Genomic DNA, 20,588 nt, shown 5'->3' with positions numbered 1-20,588 from the left:
AATTTGCATTTCTTTGATTATTGTGGAGGTTTAACATCTTTTCATATATAACAGCTTTGAATGGCTAAATATTACTACATTAAGTGGATGTGCCACAATTTATTCCATCTTCTATTGTAAGACATTTAGATTCTAAGTTTTTTATATTACAAGCAAAGCTGTTATGACCATAGTTAGAACTACATACTTCCTAAAATAATTTACATTTATTGAGCTCTTATGTGCTCTCTTCTTTTAAGCTAGCAAGAAGAGAAATACTGAAGCTTTAGGTAAAGCTACAAGAAAAAGAAATGGAGTGTATTGATATGTGACTGGATACAACACAAATTTTAGGAGTCTGAAAATGTTTTTAACCCCCTCAATAAGATAGTAAAATAGATCTGTATTGTGTAGTGGTTAAGATCAGTATAGCCAAGTGGTTCAAAGCACAGACTCTGGAGCCGGAGTGTCTGGATATGAATCCTATCTCTGACACTTATTGGCTTTGTGACCTTGAGAAAGTAACATAACTTCTCTGTGCCTCAGTTTCACAATTGTAAAATGAGAGTGATAGTAGCATCTACCTTGTAAGTAATTGTGATGGTTAAATGAATTTAGAATCATGTTCCAGAACATATAAGAAAACACTATATATGTGTTAGTTTATTATCTGTAAATACCTTTCAATTCCAAATTTTCTTTTAGAAAAATCTGCAGTTTTAAGGTAGTAGCAGTATTCGTTTAAAATGTTTAAATAGGTAATTCGAAAAATGGATGCTGACGGTATCTCATTTGTATTCTAAAAGAGTTATTTGCAGCTATGTGACCCCTACTTGTCAACAGCCATTCATATACAAAATACCCTATTCTTTCATGCTATCCTTGCATTTTGATTTGATGATTACATGTGACAGTGGAGTTATGGTGGAGGAAGAAGATCATGGTAGCAAGTAAGTTTTACAGGCCTCATGTGGTATTGATAGTGATGGCAAGAAGGGTTTTTGAACTCTTCCATAATTTGATGTCCAGCTTAACCTTGTTTCAAGATTTGGTTTGGTGTTTTAGCAAGACTGTTCAGGCTCACAGATACTTGCCCTTTTCCCATTGGTGAATTTTCCTTTATTTTATAGATTTGTTAGTTTTGTGTTCAAAGGAAATCGCCAATGTCATTAGAACCATTTCTAAGTCTTATTAATTAATCAAAGTGTTCAAGGTAGACTTGTTGCACTGAAACCAAAACCAGACATGAGTTCCTATTTTTCCTTACTCTAAAGTATTGGTCCCAGTGTTGTCAGAGAGCATTAATTCTCTGCTGAAAGAATAAAGAGGCAGTGTAACATAGTGTGAACAGAATGGACTCCAGCTAACCTGCTGGATTTGCATTCCAGATGCATGTCTTGGACAAGTTCTTTGACTCTTTGTGCCTCAGTTTCCTCATGCATGAAACAAGGATAAAGTAGTATTTTATTTCACAGGCTTTTTGTGAAGATTAAATGTTTCATATCTGTAAAGAACTTAGGATAGTACCTAGTAAGTGCTATGTAAACATTAGCTGTTATTAATTATTCCTTAGTTAACTCTGCTTATTCAGTCCCTTTTATGTGCATTTAACGACTGAGGATGAGATTTTCTTTTTTTTCAGTTTTATTGAGATATAATTGACATACAGCAAGGAAGAGTTGTTTTATTTTATTTTTGCCCAGTGTTTAAGGTCCTCTCAGTTCTCTTAAGAAACATTATAGGAATAAAAACCTCTTAAATGTTTATTTTCTTAACTCTTTTTTTTCTTAATTTTTGAATTTTATTTTATTTTTTTATACAGCAAGCTCCTATTAGTCGTCAATTTTATACACATCAGTGTATACATGTCAATCCCAATCGCCCAATTCAGCACATCACCATCCCCACCCCCCCTGCGTCTTTCCCCCCTTGGTGTCCATACGTTTGTTCTCTACATCTGTGTCTCAACTTCTGGCCTGCAAACCGGTTCATCTGTACCAGTTTTCTAGGTTCCACATACATGCGTTAATATACGATATTTGTTTTTCTCTTTCTGACTTACTTCACTCTGTATGACAGTCTCTAGATCCATCCACATCTTAACAAATGACCCAATTTCTTTCCTTTTTATGGCCGAGTAGTATTCCATTGTATATATATATACCACATCTTCTTTATCCATTTGTCTGTTGATGGGCATTTAGGTTGCTTCCATGACCTGGCTATTGTAAATAGTACTGCAGTGAACATTGCAGTGCATGTGTCTTTTTGAATTATGGTTTTCTCTGGGTATATGCCCAGTAGGGGGATGGCTGGATCATATGGTAATTCTATTTTTAGTTTTTTAGGGAACCTCCATACTGTTCTCCATAGTGGCTGTATCATTTTACATTCCCACCAACAGTGCAAGGGTTCCCTTTTCTCCACACCCTCTCCAGCATTTGTTGTTTGTAGATTTTCTGATGATGCCCATTCTAACTGGTTTGAGGTGATACCTCATTGTAGTTTTGATTTGCATTTCTCTAATAATTAGTGATGTTGAGCAGCTTTTGATGTGCTTCGTGGCCATATGTATGTCTTCTTTGGAGAAATGTGTGTTTAGTCTTCTGCCCATTTTTGGATTGGGTTGTTCCTTGCTTTAATATTGAGTTGCATGAGCTGGTTATATATTTTGCAGATTAATCCTTTGTCCGTTGATTTATTTGCAAATATTTTCTGCCATTCTGAGGGTTGTCTTTTCATCTTCTTTATGCTTTCCTTTGCATTTGTTTATTTTTGTTTTTATTTCCATTACTCTAGGAGGTGGATCAAAAAAGATCTTGCTGTGATTTATGTCAAAGAGTGTTCTTCCTATGTTTTCCTCTAAGAGTTTTATAGTGTCCTGTCTTACATTTAGGTCTCTAATCCATTTTGAGTTTATTTTTGTGTATGGTATTAGGGAGTGTTCTAATTTCATTCTTTTAAATGTACCTGTCCAGTTTTCCCAACACCACTTACTGAAGAGACTGTCTTTTCTCCATTGTATATTCTTGCCTCCTTTGTCATAGATGAGTTGACCATAGGTGCGTGGGTTTATCTCTGGGCTTTCTATCTTGTTCCATTGATCTATGTTTCTGTTTTTGTGCCAGTACCATATTGTCTTGATTACTGTAGCTTTGTAGTATAATCTGAAGTCAGGGAGTCTGATTCCTCCAGCTCTGTTTTTCTTTCTCACGACTGCCTTGGCTATTCGGGGTCTTTCGTGTCTCCATACAAATTTTAAGATTTTTTGTTCTAGTTCTGTAAAAAATGCCATTGGTAATTTGATAGGGATTGCATTGTAACTGTAGATTGCTTTGGGCAGTAGAGTCATTTTCACTATGTTGATTCTTCCAATCCAAGAACATGGTATATCTCTCCATCTGTTGGTATCATGTTTAATTCCATTCATCAGTGTCTTATAATTTTCTGCATACAGGTCTTTTGTCTCCTTAGGTAGGTTTATTCCTAGATATTTTATTCTTTTTGTTGCAATGGTAAATGGGAGTGTTTCCTTAATTTCTCTTTCAGATTTTTCAACATTAGTGTATAGGAATGCAAGAGATTTCTGTGCATTAATTTTGTATCCTGCAACTTTACCAAATTCATTGATTAGCTCCAGTAGTTTTCTGGTGGCATTTTTAGGCTTCTCTATGTATAGTATCATGTCATCTGCAAGCAGTGACAGTTTTACTTCTTCTTTTCCAATTTGTATTCCTTTTATTTCTTTTTCTTCTCTGGCTAGGACTTCCAAAACTATGTTGAATAATAGTGGTGAGAGTGGACCTCCTTGTCTTGTTACTGATCTTAGTGGAAATGCTTTCAGTTTTTCACCATTGAGAATGATGTTTGCTGTGGGTTTGTCATATATGGCCTTTATTATGTTGAGGTAGGTTCCCTCTGTGCCCACTTTCTCGAGAGTTCTTTTCATAAATGGGTGTTGAATTCTGTCAAAAGTTTTTCCTGCATCTATTGAGATGATCATATGGTTTTTATTCAATCTGTTAATATGGTGTATCACATTGATTGATTTGCATATATTGAAGAATACTTGCATCCCTGGGATAAATCCCACTTGATCATGGTGTATGATCCTTTTAATGTGTTGTTGGATTCTGTTTGCTAGTATTTGGTTGAGGATTTTTGCATCTATATTCATCAGTGATATTGTTCTGTAATTTTCTGTTTTTGTAGTATCTTTGTCTGGTTTTGGTATCAGGGGGATGGTGGCCTCATAGAGTGAGTTTGGGAGTGTTCCTCCCTCTGTAATTTTTTGGAAGAGTTTGAGAAGGATGGGTGTTAGCTCTTATGTTAATGTTTCATAGAGTTCACTTTTGAAGCCATCTGGTCCTGGACTTTTGTTTGTTGGAAGATTTTTAATACAGTTTCAATTTCATTACTTGTAATTGGTCTGTTCATATTCTCTATTCCTGGTTCAGTCGTGAAAGGTTATACCTTTCTAAGAATTTGTCCATTTCTTCCAGGTTGTGCATATTATTGGCATAGAGTTGCTTGTAGTAGTCTCTTAGGATGCTTTGTATTTCTGTGGTGTCTGTTGTAACTTCTCCTTTTTCATTTCTAATTTTATTGATTTGAGTCCTCTCCCTCTTTTTCTTGATGAGTCTGGCTAATGGTTTATCAATTTTGTTTATCTTCTCAAAGAACCAGCTTTTAGTTTTATTGATCTTTGCTACTGTTTTCTTTGTTTCTATTTCATTTATTTCTGCTCTGATCTTTATGATTTTTTTCCTTCTGCTAACTTTGAGTTTTCTTTGTTCTTCTTTCTCTGGTTCCTTTAGGTGTAAGGTTAGATTGTTTATTTGAGATTTTTCTCGTTTCTTGAGGTAGGCTTGTATAGCTATAAACTTCCCTCTTAGAACTGCTTTTGCTGCATCCCATAAGTTTTGGATCATCATGTTTTCATTATCATTTGTCTCTAGGTATTTCCTTTTTGATTTCTTCAGTGATCTCTTGGTTATTTAGTAACATATTGTTTAGCCTCCATGTGTTTGTGTTTTTAAAGTTTTTTTCCCTGTAATTCATTTGTAATCTCGTAGCGTTCTGGTCAGAAAAGATGCTTGATATGATTTCAATTTTCTTAAATTTACTGAGGCTTGATTTGTGACCCAAGATGTGATCTATCCTGGAGAATGTTCCATGTGCACTTGAGAAGCAAGCGTAGTCTGGTGTTTTGGGATGGAATGTCCTATAAATATCAATTAAATCTGTCTGGTCTGTTGTGCCATTTAAAGCTTATGTTTCCTTGTTTATTTTCATTTTGGATAATCTGTCCATTGGTGTAAGTGAGGTGTTAAAGCCCCCACTATTATTGTGTTACTGTTGATTTCCTCTTTATACCTGTTAGCAGTTGCCTTATGTATTGAGGTGCTCCTATGTTGTGTGCATATATATTTATAATTGTTACATCTTCTTCTTGGATTGATCCCTTGATCATTATGCAGTGTCCTTCCTTGTCTCTTGTAACATTCTTTATTTTAAAGTCTATTTTATCTGATATGAGTATAGCTACTCCAGCTTTCTTTTGATTTCCATTTACATGGAATATCTTTTTTCATCCCCTCACTTTCAGTTTATGTGTCCCTAGGGCTGAAGTGGGTCTCTTGTAGACAGCATATATATGGGTCTTATTTTTGTATCCATTCAGCAAGCCTGTGTCTTTTGGTTGGAGCATTTAATCCATTCACGTTTAAGGTAATTAGCGATATGTATGTTCCTATGACCATTTTCTTAATTGTTTTGGGTTTGTTTTTGTAGGTCCTTTTCTTCTCTTGTGTTCCCCACTTAGAGAAGTTCCTTTAGCATTTGTTGTAGAGCTGGTTTGGTGGTGCTGAATCCTCTTAGCTTTGGCTTGTCTGTAAAGCTTTTGATTAGGGTTTCTCCATCGAATCTAATTGAGATCCTTGCTGGGTAGAGTAATCTTGGTTGTAGGTTCTTCCCTTTCATCACTTTAAGTATATCATGCCACTCCCTTCAGGCTTGTAGAGTTTCTGCTGAGAAACCAGCTGTTTACCTTATGGGAGTTCCCTTGTATGTTATTTGTCATTTTTCCCTTGCTGCTTTCAGTAATTTTTCTTTGTCTTTAATTTTTGCCAATTTGAGTACTATGTGTCTCAGTGTGTTTCTCCTTGGGTTTATCCTGTATGGGACTCTCTGAGCTTCCTGGACTTGGGTGGCTATTTCCTTTCCCATGTTAGGGAAGTTTTTGACTATAATCGCTTCAAATATTTTCTCTGGTCCTTTCTCTCTCTCTTCTCCTTCTGGAACCCCTATAATGCGAATGTTGTTACGCTTAATGTTGTCCCAGAGGTCTCTTAGGCTGTCTTCATTTCTTTTCATTCTTTTTCTTTATTCTGTTTGGCAGCAGTGAATTCCACCATTCTGTCTTCCAGGTCACTTATCCGTTCTTCTGCCTCAGTTATTCTGCTATTGATTCCTTCTAGTGTAGTTTTCATTTCAGTTTTGTATTGTTCATCTCTGTTTGTTCTTTAATTCTTCTAGGTCTTCGTTAAACATTTCTTGCATCTTCTTTTTCCGAGGTCCTGGATTATCTTCACTATCATTATTCTGAATTCTTTTTCTGGAAGGTTGCCTATCTCCACCTCATTTAGTTGTTTTTCTGGCGTTTTATCTTGTTCCTTCATCTGGTACATAGCCCTCTGCCTTTTCATCTTGTCTATCTTTCTGTGAATGTGGTTTTTGTTCCACAGGCTGCAGGATTGTAGTTTTTCTTGGCTTCAGGTGTCTGCCCTCTGGTAGATGAGGCTATCTAAGAGGCTTGTGCAAGTTTCCTGATGGGAGGGACTGGTGGTGGGTAGAGCTGACTGTTGCTCTGGTGAGCAGAGCTCAGTAAAAGTTTAATCTGCTTGACTGTTGATGGGCGGGGCTGGGTTCCCTCCCTGTTGGTTGTTTTGCCTGAGGCAACCGAACAGTGGAGCCTACCTGGGGTCTTTGGTGGGGCTAATGACAGACTCTGGGAGGGCTCACACCAAGGAGTACTTCCCAGAACTTCTGCTGCCAGTGTCCTTGTCCCCATGGTGAGCCACAGCCACCTCCCACCTCTGCAGGAGAGGCTCCAACACTAGCAGGTAGGTCTGGTTCAGTCTCCTATAGGGCCACTGCTCCTTCCCCTGTGTCCCAATGTGCACACTACTTTGTGTGTGCCCTCCAAGACTGGAGTCTCTGTTTCCCCCAGTCCTGTCGAAGTCCTGCAGTCAATTCCCACTAAACTTCAAAGTCTGATTTTGTAGGAATTCCTCCTTCCATTGCCAGACCGCCAGGTTGGGAAGCCTGATGTGGGGCTCAGAACCTTCACTCCAGTGGGTTGACTTCTGTGGTATAAGTGTTCTCCAGTCTGTGAGTCACCCACCCAGCAGTTATGGGATTTGATTTTACTGTGATTGCGCCCCTCCTGCCGTCTCATTGTGGCTTCTCCTTTGTCTTTGGATGTGGTGTATCTTTTTTGGTGAGTTCCAGTGTCTTCCTTTCGATGATTGTCCAGCAGCTAGTTGTGATTCTGGTGTTCTCGCAAGAGGGAGTGAGAGCACGTCCTTCTACTCCACCATCCTATTTTCTTACTCTTAAATCTAGTATCAGTCCTGAATATAGAGAAAGTTCCCTAATCTTAGTGGTAGGTCTTATTTTAAGCAATGGGTTGTGGTTTATATCTTTTAACAATCTTTGTTTCCATTGACTATAAGGTAGTAAAAGCAAATTTAGATCTCTGTAGGAGACGTACAATGACTTCTAACTCGTTCAGAAAAACTAAAATAGACATGCAATGCAGGTAACTTGTTTTCATATCTGCCAAATGTTTATATAGAGAATCAGACAAAGGTTAGATTTAAATTATTGATGTGTGGATAATACTCAAGGGTATAGTTATTATAGCTTATTTTTGATTTGGGGAGATTAGGTGGCTTGATTGAAAGCATCTACTAGTTTTCAAAACCAGGAGGAAAAAAACCCAAAAAACCCAAACCCAAAAAACAGTCTAATGGACATGAGGAAATGCATGTTGAGTCTTTCCCCAAGTTCATACATGATTTTTGTACCAGGTTTACAGCTTTGGCCTCAAAAAATGTTTCCCCCACTTCTCCACCTCCCATTAAAAGCTTATGGCGGGCTTCCCTGTTGGGGCAGTGGTTGAGAGTCCGCCTGCCGATGCAGGGTACACGGGTTCATGCCCCGGTCTGGGAAGATCCCACGTGCCATGGAGCGCCTAGGCCCGTGAGCCATGGCCGCTGAGCCTGCACGTTCGGAGCCTGTGCTCTGCAACAGGTGAGGCCACAACAGTGAGAAGCCCATATACCGCAAAAAATAAATAAATAAATAAATAAAAGCTTATAGCATGGAATATCTTTTTCCATCCCCTCACTTTCAGTCTGTATGTGTCCCTAGGTCTGAAGTGGGTCTCTTGTAGACAGCATATATACGGGTCTTGTTTTTGTATCCATTCAGCCAGTCTATGTCCTTTGGTTGGAGCATTTAATCCATTTACATTTAAGGTAAGTATTGATATGTATGTTCCTATTACCATTTTCTTAATTGTTTTGGGTTTTTGTAGGTATTTTCCTTCTCTTGTGTTTGCTGCCTAGAGAATTTCCTTTAGCATTTGTTGTAGAGCTGGTTTGGTGGTGCTGAATTCTCTTAGTTTTTGCTTGTCTGTAAAGGTTTTAGTTTCTCTGTCAAATCTGAATGAGATCCTTGCTGGGTAGAGTAATCTTGGTTGTAGGTTTTCCCCCTTCATCACTTTAAATATGTCCTGCCACTCCCATCTGGCTTGCAGAGTTTCTCCTGAAAGATCAGCTGTTAACCCTATGGGATTCCCTTGTATGTTATTTGTTGTTTTTCCCTTGCTGCTTTTAATATTTTTTCTTTGTGTTTAATTTTTGATACTTTGATTAATACATGTCTTGGTGTGTCTCTCCTTGGATTTATCCTGTATGGGACTCTCTGTGCTTCCTGGACTTGATTAGCAATTCTCATATCAGACAAAATAGACTTTAAAACAAAGACTATTCACAAGAGACAAAGAAGGATACCACAAGGCTTCCCTGGTGGCGCAGTGGTTGAGAGTCCGCATGCTGATGCAGGGGATACGGGTTCGTGCCCCGGTCCAGGAAGATCCCACATGCCGCGGAGTGGCTGGGCCCGTGAGCCATGGCCGCTGAGCCTGTGTGTCTGGAGCCTGTGCTCCGCAACAGGAGAGGCCACAACAGTGAGAGGCCCACATACCGCAAATAAAAACAAAAATAAAAGGAAAAAAAAAAGGACACTACATAATGATCAACATATCATTCCAAGAAGAAGATATAACAATTGTAAATATTTATGCACCCAACGTAGGAGCACCTCAATACATAAGGCAAATACTAACAGCCATAAAAGGGGAAATCGACAGTAACACATTCATAGTAGGGGACTTTAACACCCTACTTTCACCAGTGGACAGATCATCCAAAATGAAAATAAATAAGGAAACATAAGCTTTAAATGATACATTAAACAAGATGGACTTAATTGATATTTATAGGACATTCCATCCAGAAACAACAGAATACACTTTCTTCTCAAGTGTTCATGGAACATTCTCCAGGATAGATCATATCTTGGGTCACAAATGAAGCCTTGGTAAATTTAAGAAAATTGAAATCGTATCAAGCATCTTTTCCGACCACATCACTATGAGACTAGATTTCAATTACAGGAAAAAATCTGTAAAAAATACAAATGCATGGAGGCTGAACAATACACTAGTTAATAACCAAGAGATCACTGAAGAAATCAAAGAGGAAATCAAAAAATACCTAGATATAAATGACAATGGAAACATGATGACCCAAAACCTATAGAATGCAGCAAAAGCAGTTCTAAGAGGGAAGTTTATAGCAATACAATCCTACCTTAAGAGACAAGAAACATCTCAAACAACCTAACCTTACACCTAAAACACTTAGAGAAAGAAGAACAAAAAACCCTCAAACTTAGCAGAAGGAAAGAACTCATAAAGATCAGATCAGAAATAAATGAAAAAGAAATGAAGGTAATGATAGCGAAGATCAATAAAACTAAAAGCTGGTTCTTTGAGAAGATAAACAAAATTGATAAACCATTAGCCAGACTCATCAAGAAAAAAAGGGAGAAAACTCAAATCAATAGAACTAGAAATGAAAAAGGAGAAGTAACAACTGACACTGCAGAAATACAAAGGATAATGAGAGATTACTAAAAGCAACTATATGTCAATAAAATGGACAACCTGGGGACTTCCCTGGTGGCGCAGTGGTTAAGAATCTGCCTGCTAGTGTAGTGGACACAGGTTCGATCCCTGGTCTGGGAAGAGCCCACATGCCACAGAGTAACTAAGCCCGTGCGCCACAACTACTGAGCCTGCACTCTAGAGCCCGCAAGCCACAACTACTGAGCCCATGTGCCACAACTACTGAAGCCCGCACACCTAGAGCCCATGCTCCGCAACCAGAGAAGCCACCGCAATGAGAAGCCCACACACTGCAATGAAGAGTAGCCCCTACTTGCCGCAACTACAGAAAGCCCACGTGGGGCAATGAAGACACAATGCAGCCAAAGATAAATAAACTAAAATAAATAAATTTATTTTAAAAAAATGGACAACCTGGAAAAAATGGACAAATTCTTAGAAATGCGTAACCTTCCAAGACTGAACCAGGAAGAAATAGAAAATATGAACAGAGCAATCACAAGCACTGAAATTGAAACTGTGATTACAAATCTTCCAACAAACAAAAGCCCAGGACCAGACGGCTTCACAGGCGAATTCTGTCAAACATTTAGAGAAGAGCTAACACCTATCCTTCTCAAACTCTTCCAAAATGTAGCAGAGGGAGGAACACACTCAAACTCTACTAGGCCACCATCACCCTGATACCAAAACCAGACAAAGATGTCACAAAGAAAGACACCTACAGGCCAATATCACTGATGAATATAGATGCAAAAATCCTCAAAATACTAGCAAACAGAATCCAACAGCACATTAAAAGGATCATACACCGTGATCAAGTGGGGTTTATCCCAGGAATGCAAGGATTCTTCAATATACACAAATCAATGTGATACACCATATTAACAAATCAAAGGAGAAAAACCGTATGATCATCTCAGTAGATGCAGAGAAAGGTTTTGACAAAATTCAACACCCATTTATGATAAAAACCCTCCAGAAAGTAGGCATAGAGGGAACTTACCTCAACATAATAAAGGCCATATATGACAAATCCACAGCCAACATCGTCCTCAGTGGTGAAAAACTGAAACCATTTCCACTACGATCAGGAACAAGACAAGGTTGCCCACTCTCACCACTATTATTAAACATAGTTTTGGAAGTTTTAGCCACCGCAATCAGAGAAGAAAAAGAAATAAAAGGAATCCAAATTGGAAAAGAAGAAGTAAAGCTGTCACTTTGCAGTTGACATGTTACTATACATAGAGAATCCTAAAGATGCCACCAGACAACTACTAGAGCTAATCAATGAATTTGGTGAAGTAGCAGGATACAAAATTAATGCACAGAAATCTCTGGCATTCCTATACACTAATGCTGAAAAATCTGAAAGAGAAATTAAGGAAACACTCCCATTTACCATTGCAACAAAATGAATAAAATATCTAGGAATAAATAAAATAAATCCAGGAATAAAATAAATAAATAATAAATAAATAAAATAAAATAAATCTAGGAATAAAATATCTAGGAATAAACCTACCTAAGGAGACAAAAGACCCGTATGCAGAACATTATAAGACACTGATGAAAGAAATTAAAGATGATACCAACAGATGGAGAGATATACCATGTTCTTGGATTGGAAGAATCAACATAGTGAAAATGACTCTACTGCCCAAAGCAATCTACAGTTACAATGCAATCCCTATCAAACTACCACTGACATTTTTCACAGAACTAGAACAAAAAATTTCACAATTTGTTTGAGACACAAAAGAAAAAAGAAAGAAATGTTATTTGTTGTTTTACCTTGCTGCTTTTAATATTTTTTCTTTGTGTTTAATTTTTGATAGTTTGATTAATACATGTCTTGGTGTGTCTCTCCTTGGATTTATCCTGTATGGGACTCTCTGTGCTTCCTGGACTTGATTAGCAATTCTCATATCAGACAAAATAGACTTTAAAACAAAGACTATCACAAGAGACAAAGAAGGATACTACAAGGCTTCCCTGGTGGCGCCGAATAGCCAAAGCAATCTTGAGAACGAAAAACGGAGCTGGAGGAATCAGGCTCCCTTACTTCAGACTATACTACAAAGCTACAGTAATCAAGACAGTATGTTACTGGCACAAAAACAAATATAGATCAGTGGAACAGGTTAGAAATCCCAGAGATAAACCCACACACATATGGTCACCTTATCTTTGATAAAGGAGGCAAGAATATACAGTGGAGAAAAGACAGCCTCTTCAATAAGTGGTGCTGGGAGAACTAGACAGCTACATGTAAAAGAATGAAATTAGAACACTCCCTTACACCATACACAAAAATAAACTCAAAGTGGATTAAAGACCTAAATGTAAGGGCAGACACTATCAAACTCTTAGAGGAAAACATAGGCACAACACTCCATGACATAAATCACAGCAAGATCTTTTTTGATACACCTCCTAGAGTAATGGAAATAAAAACAAAAATAAACAAATGGGACCTAATGAAACTTAAAAACTTTTGCACAGCAAAGGAAAGCATAAACAAGATGAAAAGACAACCCTCAGAATGGGAGAAAATATTTGCAAATGAAGCACCTGACAAAGGATTAATCTCCAAAACTTATAAGCAGCTCACGCAGCTCGATATCAAGAAAACAAACAACCCAATCCAAAAATGGGCAGAAGACCTAAATAGACATTTCACCAGAGAACATATACAGATTACCAACAAAGACATGAAAGAATGCTCAAAATCATTAATCATTAGAGAAATGCAAATCAGAACTACAATGTGATATCATCTCACACCAGTCAGAATGGCCATCATCAAAAAATGGCATGGACATACATACACTACCAAATGTAAAATAGATAGCTAGTGGGAAGCAGCCGCATAGCACAGGGAGATCAGCTCGGTTCTTTGTGACCACCTAGAGGGGTGAGAGGGAGGGTGACGCAAGAGGGCAGAGATATGGGGATATATGTATATGTATAACTGATTCACTTTGTTATAAAGCAGAAACTAACACACCATTGTAAAGCAATTATACTCCAATAAAGATGTTAAAAAAAAAAAAGGCAAGGGGCCTTCCCTGGTGGTGCAGTGGTCAAGAATCCACCTGCCAACTCAGGGGACGTGGGTTCGAGCCCTAGTCTGGAAGATCCCACAGGCCGCAGAGCAACTAAGCCCATGGGCCACAACTACTGCGCCTGCGCTGTAGAGCCCGCAAGCCACAGCTGCTGAGCCCATGCACCTAGAACTTGTGCTCCGCAACAAGATTAGCCACCACAATGAGAAGCCGGAGCACCACAACAAAGAGTAGCCCCTGCTCGCAGCAACTAGAGAAAGCCCACGCGCAGCAACCAAGACCCGATGCAGACAAAATTAAAAAATAATAAATATATTTTTAAAAATAAAAGCTTGTGGCAAAAGTTTTCAAGAATGACTAGTTTTTTAACCTTTGAACCATAAGCCTTAAGTGATTTGGACTTTGATTGATTTAGAATAGAACAGGAATATTTTAGAGCTGGAAGAGAACTTAAGAGTGTCATATGCTCCAAAACTGCAAAAATGTGTAGTTAAGGATATTTAGTCCAGGTGCTTTGATTTGCACAGCAAATTTTTGGCTTATTTGGGACTTTCTCCTCAGTTTTTAGCTCATTGAGAGTATTTTTTTAATATTCTCTACAAGTGGCTCTTGTTTTACAACTTTTCGGGAATGTCAGTGTTTGATTTAGCAAGTTGATTTAGAAAAGTGGAGTTATTAACCAACCAAGTAGTTAAATCATGCACGTAATTCCAGAAGAAAGGTTTTTGCCATGACAAACCACAGTGCAGATATTTTATGGGTTAAATGTTTAAAGTATTTTAAGAACAATGGCTCTTCCTACTTCCTTTTTTGCTGAACCTTTGTATAAGAAGAAATTTAGAAGAAGCTTCTTGTATCCTTGGCTCTTTTCTTCCAGGGCCCTTCTAACTTTTACTTTAAGTCTTTATTTTTTATTTTAGGATATTCCTTTCGGTTTCTACCGTATCCACATGGTCCTATATAGTTCCTTTTTTATCATCACAAAAGTTATTGAAGGTTATTTTGTTATCTTTACAAATTTGGCTTATTGGGAACTGGAGTTGAGATTGCAATACAGGACCCTTTATGAATTTTTTACCCACCAGATAAACTAAAAGTCCAGTTTGCCTACATTCATAATATCCACTTGAATTTTATACATCTATTCTTTTGATGCAAAAATATTGAAATGTTTATTAAAAAATAAAATCCCAACAGAGCAATGAGCATAACTTAATGTCCTAAATAAGTTAGGATTTAACATACTAATCTGCTGGGGACATATTAAAAATGTTTGAGAAAGTGCAAAATTTCTAGATGATGAGCCAACTTATTGTATCATTGTTCATAATAGTCCCCCCAAAAGGAAACAACCTAAATGTCCCTCAGTAGGGGAATGGATAAAAGAAACTGTTTCTTTCATTAATGGAATACTATCCAGCGGTTCAGATGAAGCAAGTAGATCTGTATCAACGTAACTAATTCTCAAAATCATTTTGATGAGTGAGAAAGCAAGCCATAAAGGAGTATATTCAGCGCATCACCATTTATTAAAGTCATAAAGCATACAAAACATCTTTACGTACTTAAAGATGTGTATATTTACGTAGTAGAAATTTTTAAAATGCATGTGAATGAAATGCGCTAGCTTCAGGCTAGTAGTTAGAGGACAGAAAGGGATGGAAGGTGATGCCTCAATCTCTAGAGGACAGAAAGGGATGGAAGATGAGGTTTTAGTTAAATCTGTAATTTTTTTATTTCTTTATAAATTAAAATATCGGAAGCAAATAAGGTCATTGTTAACATTTGTTAAAACTAGGGGGTGAGTAAATGGGTGTTTGTTATGGTAATCTCTTAAAATTTAAAAAATGTATTTCTTAAAATAAGTGTATTTTCTTTATATATTTGTTCTCAGTGCTAAGTATCTGTCCTCATTTACTGGTCCATGCAGGCCCTCTCCATCATGTATGCACAAACACATCCCCTCACATTCATTCCTTTAACAAGTATTTATTAAGTATTTCTACATTATAGGCACTGTTTTGGGTGCTAGATACAGCAGTGGACAAAACAAAGCCCTTACCATCATGGAGCTTATGTTCTAGTGGTGGGAGGCAGATAATAAATTAGAGAATATACAATATGCCCAGTGGTGGTAAGTGCTATCTATGCATGGAAAAAAGAAAAAAAAAACAAACAAACAGATAGGGGCAGTAGGAAGGACTGGGGAGGGTAGAGGGAGACTTGTTATTGTATGTAAGGTGATGAAAGGAAGGCTGTCTAATAAAGTGACATTTGAGTTGAGGCCTGAAGGAGGTGAGGAAATGTGCTCTGTGAATGTATCTGTCACCACCTCATGTCAAGTGGTGACATCTCCTAAGTTACATATCCGTTTCAGACTTCTCACCTTACCTCCATTTGACTCTATGCTTGGATGTCTAATAGATGTTTCAAACTTAAGATGTCTAAAACTCCTTTTCTTTGCCCCCAGATCTGCTTTACCCATAGTCTTCTTCATCTCATTGGTAGCTGGGACTAGGAATTTGAGACTCTTTGAAGAGTAGCTGTTATTTAAAGGCGTGGTACTAAACAGATGAGATCATTTAGAGAAAGTAAAGAAAAGATCACATTTAATGATCAGGAAAAGAGAGGGGATGCTACAGGGGAGATTGAGGACTGGCCAGAGATTTGGTGGCGAGGGACCCAGGAGAGTGTGATGCCTCAAAAGCCAAGACAGGAAAATGTTTCAGGAAGGGAGTCGTTAGTGGTATCAAAATCTGCTGAGAGGTTGAAAAAGATGAAGACTAGGAATCAACTGTTACATTTGGCATCATTAAAGTCGTTAAAGTGTTCTTTTAAAAAAATGATGGGATTAAAACCTGGTTTGGAATGGATTCATGAAAGAATAGGAAATAAGGAAATGGATATGGCAAATTACAACTCTTGAGTTTTGGTATAAAGAACTGGAGAAAAATCTGGCAATATCTGAAAGGTGTTGTGGAATCAAAAGAAAGGTCTACATACACGAGTAGGTATTTCTTTTTATCATTTCTGCCCAGAGTTTGGGCTTAGAATAAAATCTAAATTTTTGTGATTTAGTTTTGTTTTAAAGGGTCGTTATCCTCATATTATTGCTATCGCAAGGGGAAAATATGTTACATTTTACTTCTGAAAGAAAATTAGGCAATAACTCCAATAAAATGCTGACAAAATAACCAAGTGAAAATAGAAAGAAATCTGTCACTACATCTTAGGAAATACATCCTGGAGAGATCAAAGAGATTCCATTTTATTAAGTTACTACCTTTTACAATTTAATGATATTTCCTTTTTTTTTAATTCAGTGGGGATCAGCAGTGTACTTATGTTATAAAAAATCGGTGGCAAAGACTAACACTATATCTTACAAAGCTGGTAAGTATAATTTTTCATGGAATACTTTATAAATGTATTATGGGGCCAATAAGATTAAAGAAAAAAAACAAAATCTGTCTTACGATGTGTTAGTGTCAGGACTGGGACTATAACCCATGTCTTTTGATTGTTTTGTCTTCATCCATACTTTATTGGCTGCTTAATGGAATATTAATTTTAAAAGAAGGCAAGGTTTTTAAAATATTAGGTTTAAATAAATAACTAATAAGTAGATATCATTCTCTTTAAGTTTTTAAATCAGTAGAAAATGTGGAAAAGTATTTATTGTCCTTTTAAATTAATGTTTCCTTAATATTTATATTAAATTTAATCAAATCTATAGTTCATATGTAATTATATTTGAAAATAATCTGAAATATTATAAACTAACTTGTAATTTTATAATACATAGTTGAATTGCCAGAAACCTCAAAATATCAAATTATGTACAAGAGTGCAGATTCAACCTTTTAAAAAATAAATTTTTAAAGTTAGTGTCCTAGACTCCTAACTTCTTCTACCTGTGATTTTCTGGGGTCCATAGTTCATCGCTATTTCTATAGTTACTTAAAGGCTATACCGTTACTTCATGACTTGAGAAAGTAATGGAGAGTTAACCGTAAATCCTCATGGGATTAACTGGCTGGCTAGCATATAATTAGAGAATTTTAGAACTGCCTTGGACCTCTATATCTAGTTCATCTCACTTTATAGTTGAGAAAACCAGAGACCTATAGGTACATGATTTGTCCAAAGTCAAACAGATATTAGTGTAGCAGACCAACCACTCATATTCTTAGTTTATCATTTTGTATTTAACATCATGTCTGGTGATGGTTTCCACTTGACTTTAAGGGTTCAAGGTCAGGGAACCTATTTTCTGTTTCTAGTCCCACAAAATCCAGGACAAGAGTCTTCTCTGAGGGTTTGTTACGTAGAAGATACCTGGACTACTCTCTAGACTAGTCTATTTAACATGAAATAATATGGCACTTGAAACTCTATTTTCATGTAATCTGGGATTATTCAGAAGCTGGGGTTAAGCTGGTACTATTTTAAAGACATTGTAAATATGTGACTTCTATTTTTTTGTGTATTTTTCTTGTATTTGTCCTAGAAGTTATATATATAGTCCTATAGAATATCTATTTTAATGTGTCAAAAAAACCCTAAGGGAAAGTTATTGAAAGCTAGTGAAGTGGATATATGCATTTGAACATTTCAAAAAAAATAGTATGTTCATATGCTTTAAGGCAGTGTGACCACAAAATGAATTTTTAGGCGTGTGTTTATATTTGTGTATGTTGCTTTAGAATAATCTTTTCTTGTTTACCTTACTAGCCTTTGTGGATGAAACTTGATAAATATTACGTAGTTAATATGAATAGTTTGAGGATTAAAATCTATATGAATCCTACTAAAGTATTCAGAGTTACTTGGTGAACATATATGTAATGTTTTGGTCTTCCAAAAGTGTTAAATAATAAAGCATTTTAGCCTCATTCAAATTATGAGCGCCTAAATTCAAGACATGATGAGCTAATATTTATTATTGTTTTTATAGGTCTAATTTGTAGATACCCTCAAGAAGATTATGAGTCATTCTCACTCCCAGAATCTGTTCCCCTATTTTGTTTACCAATGGGTGCAACTATTGAATGTTGGCCATCAAATAGCAAATACCCTCTCCCTGTATTTTCTACATTTGTGTTAACTGGAGCCTCAGCTGAAAAGGTACTGTATATTTAACAAATGATATCTGCAAATTTCTTGTACATTTTCACGTCTTAAGTTTCATATGCAGGAACAATAGAGAAAAATAACTGGTTAAATTGAATCTATTACGCGCACCTTTTCCACTTTGTTAAAATAACTATATCCAGAGACATAGGAAAAGAGAATTTCATTCTGTCCCATATACCCAAGTGCTTTTTTTGTGAATATAGTGAAAGATTTTTTTCATCATCAAATGATGATCCTTCATTGCTTCGTTTTCTGTGTTATAAAAACTTTAAAGTAATACTAAAAACATTATTAAATATGCAGTGTTATTTAGAATCATAAACTGTTATATTGTTGGAATGGACTTTGGAAATCATCTAGTCTAACATCTTCATTTTATATATTGGGAAATTGAGGTCTAGAGAAATACAGTGAATTGTCTGAAGTTGGAATTTGTATTTCCTTATCTAAAATTCTGTCCCACTCTCTATTAAATAATTATTTTCAATAACTTTCTTATAGAGAATATTGATACAGTTGCTTTTACTCTTTATAAAACAAATGCAATTTAATTAAAACACCTTTTTTTCCCCAATAATGAGACATGAGAGTTGTGCTGTGTAGTTTTGTTGTTGTTGTTGTCGATGTAGTACTTCAAGAAAGCAAGAGTGTTATCTCTTCACCACTGGGTTTCTGGTACCTGGCACCTTGCTTGGCTCATAGGCACATAATGGCTCCTAATATAGCTCATCCATTAAATATTTAACTAATGATGTGATTGGAATAAATGATATAAGGCATATTTATCAAATATATTACTTGTTTTCCAGGTCTATGGTGCTGCTATTCAGTTTTATGAACCATACTCCGAAGAGAGTCTCACAGAAAAACAGAGATTTCTTTTGGGTTTAGCATCATCAGCAGATGAGAAGTCTGATAGTTCCAAGACAATTCACACTAGTAAATGCATCTGTCTTCTCTCTCACTGGCCTTTTTTTGATGCATTCAGGAAGTTTCTGACTTTTCTATATCGTTATTCCATCTCTGGGCCTCATGTCCTTCCAATTGAGAAGTAAGTTAGAAGCCTTTTTGGTTCAAAATTTGGCAGCTCTTTCCATTATGTGTGGTGTATTTGTACTGGTAATTGAGTAAATTTTATTTGGAAGCTAGATTTTTCAAGAGAAAAAAAGTTTGGTTGATTCAGTTCTCTATTATACCTACAGTTTTGTTATTTTAGATAATTTTATCTCTAACAAAATGAAATAAATGTTTCATCTTTTTGATACTCTTGTGAAGTTTGGAGATCCTAATTAGCGGGTTTTTTTACAGGTTTTGTTAATTCTTATTTTACATGTAATTTGGGTTTATATGGACCTTTAAAATATTCCTTACTATTTTTAGATATGAATTTAAAGGAAACATTAGATAAACGTATTTTTTATTCTTTTTAAAATTTTTGTGATTTACTTTAAGATCACTAAAACTGAATAATCTTTAATGTAGTAAGGTTTGACACAAATGAGATCTAAACATCACCACTGTCTATTTGACTATTGTTTATTTTATATCATCTGTCACTTAAGCTCTTTTGTGTTCTTAGGCAGAATTCTGTGATTCTAATGACAGTTGAAAGTGATAGAATTATTATAAGAACATTCAATGTAAAATATTACTTTATAATTTTTCCTTGCAGTTTTCTGCCTGCATCTCAGTATTCTAATCCACCAGTTCTCAAATTTTTTGGTCTCAGAACCACTTTATACTCTTAAAAATGAAGACTCTCCACCAAAGAGCTTTTTTTAATGTGTTATATCTATTAATATTTACTACATTAGAAATTAAAACAGAGAACTTAAAAAATATTTATTAATTTATTTTAAAAAATGATAAACCCATTACATGTTATCATAAATATCTTTTTTTTTAAATAACCATTTCCTAAAACAAAAAAATTAGGAAGAAGAGGCATTGTTTTACATTTTTTGCAAATCTCTAATGTCTGGCTTAATTGAACATAACTAGGTTCTCATTTTATCTTATTTTAATTTTTTTTTGGCCATGCGGCATGTGGGATCTTAGTTCCCCAACCAGGCATGGAACCCATGCCCCCTGTATTGGGAGCACGGAGTCTTAACCACTGGACTGCCAGGGAAGTCCCATAGCTA

General features: G+C 36.2%; 1 protein-coding gene across 3 annotated transcripts in view; it reads left to right on the top strand.

The window, feature by feature from the left end:
- Window positions 1-20,588, top strand: part of DENND4A (DENN domain containing 4A) — a 95,547-nt gene that overhangs the window by 8,112 nt on the left and 66,847 nt on the right. For all 3 annotated transcript variants that reach the window (XM_060152231.1, XM_060152224.1, XM_060152220.1), the window contains exons 3-5: window positions 16,632-16,701; window positions 18,266-18,435; window positions 19,254-19,495. In XM_060152231.1, the coding sequence (XP_060008214.1) occupies window positions 16,632-16,701; window positions 18,266-18,435; window positions 19,254-19,495 (482 nt within the window). The remainder of the gene's footprint in view (window positions 1-16,631; window positions 16,702-18,265; window positions 18,436-19,253; window positions 19,496-20,588) is intronic.

Source organism: Lagenorhynchus albirostris, chromosome 1 (genome assembly GCF_949774975.1).
Source record: "Lagenorhynchus albirostris chromosome 1, mLagAlb1.1, whole genome shotgun sequence".
NCBI classification, from domain to species: domain Eukaryota; kingdom Metazoa; phylum Chordata; class Mammalia; order Artiodactyla; family Delphinidae; genus Lagenorhynchus; species Lagenorhynchus albirostris.
The sequence above is the reverse complement of the archived record's forward strand: the minus strand, read 5'-3'. Positions and strand labels throughout refer to the sequence as shown.